Below are 6,046 nucleotides of genomic sequence, written 5' to 3' on the forward strand. Positions count from 1 at the left end.
GGTCTGGTTTCGGCTTGCCTCGCGGGGTTCACTTTGGCATACAGTTCCTCTTTGAGTGCCATAACTCACTGCTACATCCATTCCGGGTATAGCCCAGCGCTCCTCGGCTGCGCTCTTGGGGTTTTTCCATTTATTAAAAATAAAAATAAAAAAGAGCGAGAAGGGGATGGAAGCCTGGTAGACTCATTCAAAACCGGACCTACTTGGGTTAAGCGGGGAAGCTGTAAGGAAACATCAAACCGTGCGAGGAAACGAGCCATTTTTCTGCGGTTGGGACGTGCAATACTCTGGAAGGCTGGGAATCAGCCTTACCTCCTGACGGGCTCGCACATGGAGTCAAAACATCAGCAGGGGGGTCAGGCCATGGGAAGGTCAGGTCCGCGCCTCTCCAAGGCCTCTGCCCCCGACTCACAACCCCCGGACCGACGGGTGAACATGGTCTGCGTCCTTGCTCCGCGGCTCGCATCCGGGGTCCACTGAACGCAGAGCTTCAGGGATGGCTGACTATATGAGCTTTGCGCCGGTTTCCATGATGATGTCTTTATTTATGATGGAGTCCTGGAGGCTGGAAGCGGGGAGGTTCAGGGCCTGTTAAAAAGGGTGGCTCAAACTGAGCAAGCCCCTCCAGTTAAAGGGACAGTACACAGTTGTGAGAGTGGAGGACAGGAAATTGCCGCGGAACATGCGTGTAAAGCCTGGGAAAGTAACGCGCCACTTTCTCCGGTTAGACGCGCTGCCTGTTCTGTGAACTGACATCAGTCCATTTTAGCTGAGCAAGTGTGACGAAAAGGTGTCGAGGTAGGGCTGGATGCTGGAAAAAGTTTGTCAACACTTCCTGTCTGCCTGAAGGGGTGTCGACATCTCGCGCCGTGCGCAAGTGTACAGGAGGGAGAGCAGGCACGCATCATCAGGTTGGCATAGCTACGGGTGGAAAACCCACAAAAAAAACAAACAAAAAAAAACCATTTTTTTTTCTAACTTAATACATTTTTTTCCGTTTTGTAATTATTATTATTATTGTTTTCCCCTTTATTTATTCAGATTATTCACTTTTTTAGGGAACAACCTGATCACATTCACACAGTTGTCACAAACCACTGTCTGATCTGCTGGCTGCTGAGTAGACCAGCTGGGGTTAAGGGCCTTGCTCAAGGGTCACTACCAACTTTCCCCACACAGATATATCCTGCACGGTAACAACTTGTTTCTCCAACCTTTGGACCACCACTCCTACATTTAAATGTGCATCATATTTTGAAATTGGTCTGGAGAGAGATAATAGACTTTTATTGGCCATAACTGGTAGCTTTAATGTGTCATCATCTAATCATATAAGGAAACAGTCTAATCTTTACTTCTACATTTAGTTTCATTTGAACTGGGCAATGTTAAAGAAGACCTTAGATTAATATTAATTGAATAAAAAATAGTCCTTGGTCATTAAGCAATCAAGATCAGCTTGTATTATTTTCCTGATATTGAAAATAAAAACAGAAGTAGCACTGATAAGTAAGTTGTATTGAAGCGTAACTGGTTATGCAAAGCTGAATTTCACTTTGTTGACACATGACAGTAGACGCAGTTTAACAACAACATTTTATTAACCAATATGTAAAGCAAAGATACAACCATCTGCTGATTCATCAATTCTAAAATTCCTATGAAGGGAAGGTCAAGCAGTGTAGAAAACGTTACGAATTTAAATATTGTACCTGATAAATTCTATAAACTTATCAAACAACTTGAACACAACCTGAGAAAAGTCACTTTAGGGCCATCACGTCTATATAATGAATCACTATGATAAGATTACATTATTGTCATTTAAAACATTGTTTGACACTTGGTCATTAACTTACACTCTCTCTAAAATCATCTCATACATCTGTTTGCTTCAACTTATTTCTACAAATGATAAGCCCCAGAGAATGTGCACCTAAAATATTAATGTCATAAAAGCAGTAATAGAGTTTGTAGTTAATAGCAGGAAGATTTAATTGTATCTAAATTAAAGATGTAAAAACTGTTTTGTTATTTACAAGAAAGATACACTTAATAAACTTTAATAGAAAAGGAATATTGTACATTACAGTTTTGTAGTTTGTTCAAAAAGATAAAACATCACACAGACACTCAGCTATGATTTTGCTTTGATATTAGAGCTGTCAACATTTCAGCTCAGAGACATTGACGGTAAGATAGTCTGACTGGAGGACATTAAGGTGATGGTCAGTAAAATAAAAATAAGATGGTAAAAATAGTCAAGACACTGCGGTTGCAGAGGACATGATGTCTACTCTACCATTTCACATGTTTACATACAGATGCATCATTTAAACAACAAAAAATAGTTCTGTTAATTGGAACCACAAAAACAATCAGAAACGCACAGAAACATACACTCCAAACATAAGTGGGAAAATGTCTCAGGCTACAAATGGGTCACTGGGAGCAACATTACGGTAAAAAGAAAGCCAGTCGGTAGTAAATTATTCCCAAAACCTTGATACTTCAAACCCACAAGTGGATGAATCTGAGAGGGTAAAGTGTTCCGGTCAACTCAAACAATCACACTGGTCTCTTAAAAGCTGCAACTTTGGAGCACATCAACAGAAAGGCGTCACTAAAACCTTGAGGAAAACCCCACGCTGAGACATTTAAAACAGAGGTGTTGTCCTGGTGTGACCTGGTGTTTATTACAGACTATACCACGAATGATGACTTCTGTTTGAAATCCCCCTGAAAACAAACACATCAAATATCAGAACATTTTCCTTTTGCTCTCAGTTAAACATAGAAAATAATAATAATAATAAAAAATAATAATAATACTGAAAACAGGCAGGCTCATGCTTACATCTTCATCGTCACCACCGTTTAATGATGGGGGCTGGTAGACCACGTTGGACTTTGGTTTGCTGCAGAGGGAAGTAGAAACATGTTGAGCATTCTCACAGAGAGAGGAGACCTGGTTATGCATGTAATGTGAAGGAAACTTCGATTTCACTGAGCAAAGACAGTAAAATCTGTTTGGAGCAGCAAACCAGTGAATGCAATATTACAATATAGAAAGAAAATCCTCTTACCTTTCACTCTTCTCTGTAAAGGGAAGAATGGAAACAACGTCAGTAGGATGAAGTATTTGGTGCATACAGTATTACATATATACAACTGATATTCAACAGTCTAGTGGTGCATTAGTGCTAATGTTGTGTGATTATCTTAACATTTTAAATTAAAGCCTAAAGTGACTTTGGTAAGAGACACAATGCATGAATTTCTCCTTTCTAAGTAGCTCCACATCTTGCAAACTGGACGGATAATAACAGAACAATATTGCCCTTTTTTTTTTTCATTGTAATTATGAAGTTTGTGACTCAACTACTTTTTTGATAATTGCAGCAACCAGTCTCACAGTGAGGTTAACTTTGTGCTGACCGTGTGTGGCGGTTGACAACATTTGTTTTTTAATTGTTAAAGAAGAAAAACACTTGCCTGCTATCACTAGCTATCTCTGTTACCTTAACTGCTGCCTGGGTCTGAACTATGTCCAGCAACTAGTTTCTCAGTTTAATTGTTTTAATGCCGTGTTATCTATTCAGGAGGTCAAAGGTTTCTGGTAAAGTCAACGCTGAATAATGCCATGATTTTAATATAATGTGGAAGACTCACTGGGCAGGTATCCTTTCTTGTGGGCGTACCAAATGCCGACTCCCAGTAGGACCAGAAGCAACAGAACAATGATTACGCCAGCAACTATTCCTCCAGTGTTGATGTCACCTTGAGGAAAACATCACAGTTTTAAGTTATTAGCTGAATTACAGTCAAACATCATGATATGGTAAACTAGTACATTTGAATAAAAACAACAAACGTAAAACTCATTAATGCAGCAGCCAACTGAAGAAAGGAAATGAAGGTTGTATCTTAATATTGAGCAGTTACAGTTTCTATTTAGATAAACACCTTCAATGCAGCCGAACCAGTTTTACTTTGAAGTGTTGGCATGTAGCACACTCCACTGGCTGAAACTAGTTTAACAATTACCGTCTCTTGAATATTTAACCACAGGCTAAAGCATGTTTTAGAAATTGAAGAGAAGAGCACTTACGGACTTCCATTTGCATAGCTTTACAGCGCTGAGGAGGACCGGCTTCGTTGAAAGACTCACAGTAGTACTGAGCTGAGTCCATCTTGGTTACGGCGGGAAACTCCTGAGGAGACAGACAGGGGAGTTTTAATTTCAAAGGCCATTAAAGACCACAACTGTCAAAGTAAAGACAAAGATTTGAAAGTAATAGCTAGTAGCTGACCAGGTCGCCATTGTTTGTATTCAGTCTGTAGGTGGCATTTTGGAAGCCAGCAATCTTGGAAGGTTCAGGGGGCAAAAGGACGCCATTTTTGTACCACTTGTATTGGGGCGGAGGTGAGCCGTCACTGTCATGGCAAGACAAGAAGGCCGTATTGCCCGTTGTCACCGAGGTGGGAACCCTACACAAGGGCGGAGACGGAGGCACTGCGGGACATAACATTCGGTTTTTTACAGGTCTCTACATGTACAGTTCACATCAGAATATTAGTCATTGTATAGTAGTGATGTGAGTCCAGGTGGATTAAAAATGAAAATATGTGTTTGTAGAATGTAAATACAAAGGATCTTTACCCAGAACAGTCAGCTTTACTCTGACCTCCCCTGGCTGGCCGTTGCCAGACACCTCACAGTCGTACACTCCATTATCTTTACGGGTTGTTTTGGTGAATCTCAGATTACTACCGTACATTGTGACTCGGTCGGCATATGGCGCTGTGGAAGAGTGACAGCATTACATTACAGAAATGTATAGAAAATGCTTGGAAAGTTTCAATCTACACCATAAAACACATGGTGAGAGGCAATCGTCATCAAGTGACCTGACATTTAAAATTTGTGATTTTTGAATTTGAATTTTGCAGGAGCAGTTGGATCTGATATAAACATGCCTCACCTACTTTTTGTAGGTAAATTGCAAGGAATTAAAAAAAGGTTGAGGTTGATTTAAGGTTAAGATATGTGAGAGCATTTTAAAAAGAAATAATTAAAATAGTAAATAGAAGATATGTGTGCATGGGCAATGCCTACATGGATAGATACTGTGTTGGTTTACTTGTACACCTCATAGCTTAGGAGTTATAAGCAAAAGCAAGTAAAAAGGGTTATAAACAGTGACGCTGCTGTTAGTGCTAACCCTGCTCAGTTATGTCTTAATCCAACTTTCCACCAAACTGAATTAAAATCTTTCAAAGTAGCATTTGAGGTAAAATCTACTTACTTGTTGGCTTCCCATCAAAAATCACATACGCCTGTGAGCCTTTCTGGTCCATATATTTCCACTCAACTCTAGCATTTGAACCAAAGTCGGGTGAATACGAGCATGTAAGGTCAGTCCCTGAAATAAGAGAGTTGACAATAAATCCTGTAAGAACACTACTGCAAAGGTTTTCTTTAGTTATGCAATCTGAAATTAAAAAGGAATTATGCAAAAGAATACATTTGCTCCATGATCTTATAACCTCTCATTAAACTCCATCAGAAATCAAAATCACAGGCAGTTTTTACGCCATTGATGAAGACCAGACAACTTTTACAAACTTAAAACACAATCATAAAAAAACTGCTCCGCTATGTGGCTGCACATCCTTCAGCATCAAGTCCTCCACAAACTGCTCAACACTGATTCAAGTGAGCAGATTTTAAACCAAACATGGAAAATCGTAGAAAATGATCACAGGGAAGTTGTCACAAGAGTGTTTTCCTCACATTAAAACAGAGCAAAAAGAAGACTGCATGCAGGAAACTAGTGGATACCAGATATACCACGACAATACAGTATAACCAGCTCCCCACAAACTGGAGGAAATCCAACGTCAGTGCACTAGGAATCAAATTGACCTTAAAACGACCATAAAAGGAGACAACTTATACACAGAGGTTTTAAAGGAAAATATGCACTGAATCAGTGACATCACTGGTCCCCTGTCAGTCATCTTTCTCTCTGTGTGTGTGTGT

The 6,046-nt window shown here is 39.9% G+C and overlaps 1 protein-coding gene across 2 annotated transcripts in view; it reads right to left on the reverse strand.

The window, feature by feature from the left end:
• Positions 1 to 1,582: 1,582 nt before the first annotated feature.
• f11r.1 (F11 receptor, tandem duplicate 1) overlaps positions 1,583 to 6,046 on the reverse strand; it is an 8,581-nt gene continuing 4,117 nt past the window's right edge. For both annotated transcript variants that reach the window (XM_035667255.1, XM_035667254.1), the window contains 8 exons: positions 5,310 to 5,426; positions 4,664 to 4,804; positions 4,314 to 4,516; positions 4,112 to 4,214; positions 3,673 to 3,780; positions 3,087 to 3,099; positions 2,858 to 2,918; positions 1,583 to 2,739 (listed from right to left, as the gene is read on the reverse strand). In XM_035667255.1, coding sequence (XP_035523148.1) covers positions 2,704 to 2,739; positions 2,858 to 2,918; positions 3,087 to 3,099; positions 3,673 to 3,780; positions 4,112 to 4,214; positions 4,314 to 4,516; positions 4,664 to 4,804; positions 5,310 to 5,426 — 782 coding nt within the window. In that variant the 3' untranslated portion in view covers positions 1,583 to 2,703. The remainder of the gene's footprint in view (positions 2,740 to 2,857; positions 2,919 to 3,086; positions 3,100 to 3,672; positions 3,781 to 4,111; positions 4,215 to 4,313; positions 4,517 to 4,663; positions 4,805 to 5,309; positions 5,427 to 6,046) is intronic.

Source organism: Morone saxatilis, unplaced genomic scaffold, assembly GCF_004916995.1.
Source record: "Morone saxatilis isolate NCDOM2014 unplaced genomic scaffold, NCSU_SB_2.0 Contig20, whole genome shotgun sequence".
NCBI lineage: Eukaryota > Metazoa > Chordata > Actinopteri > Moronidae > Morone > Morone saxatilis.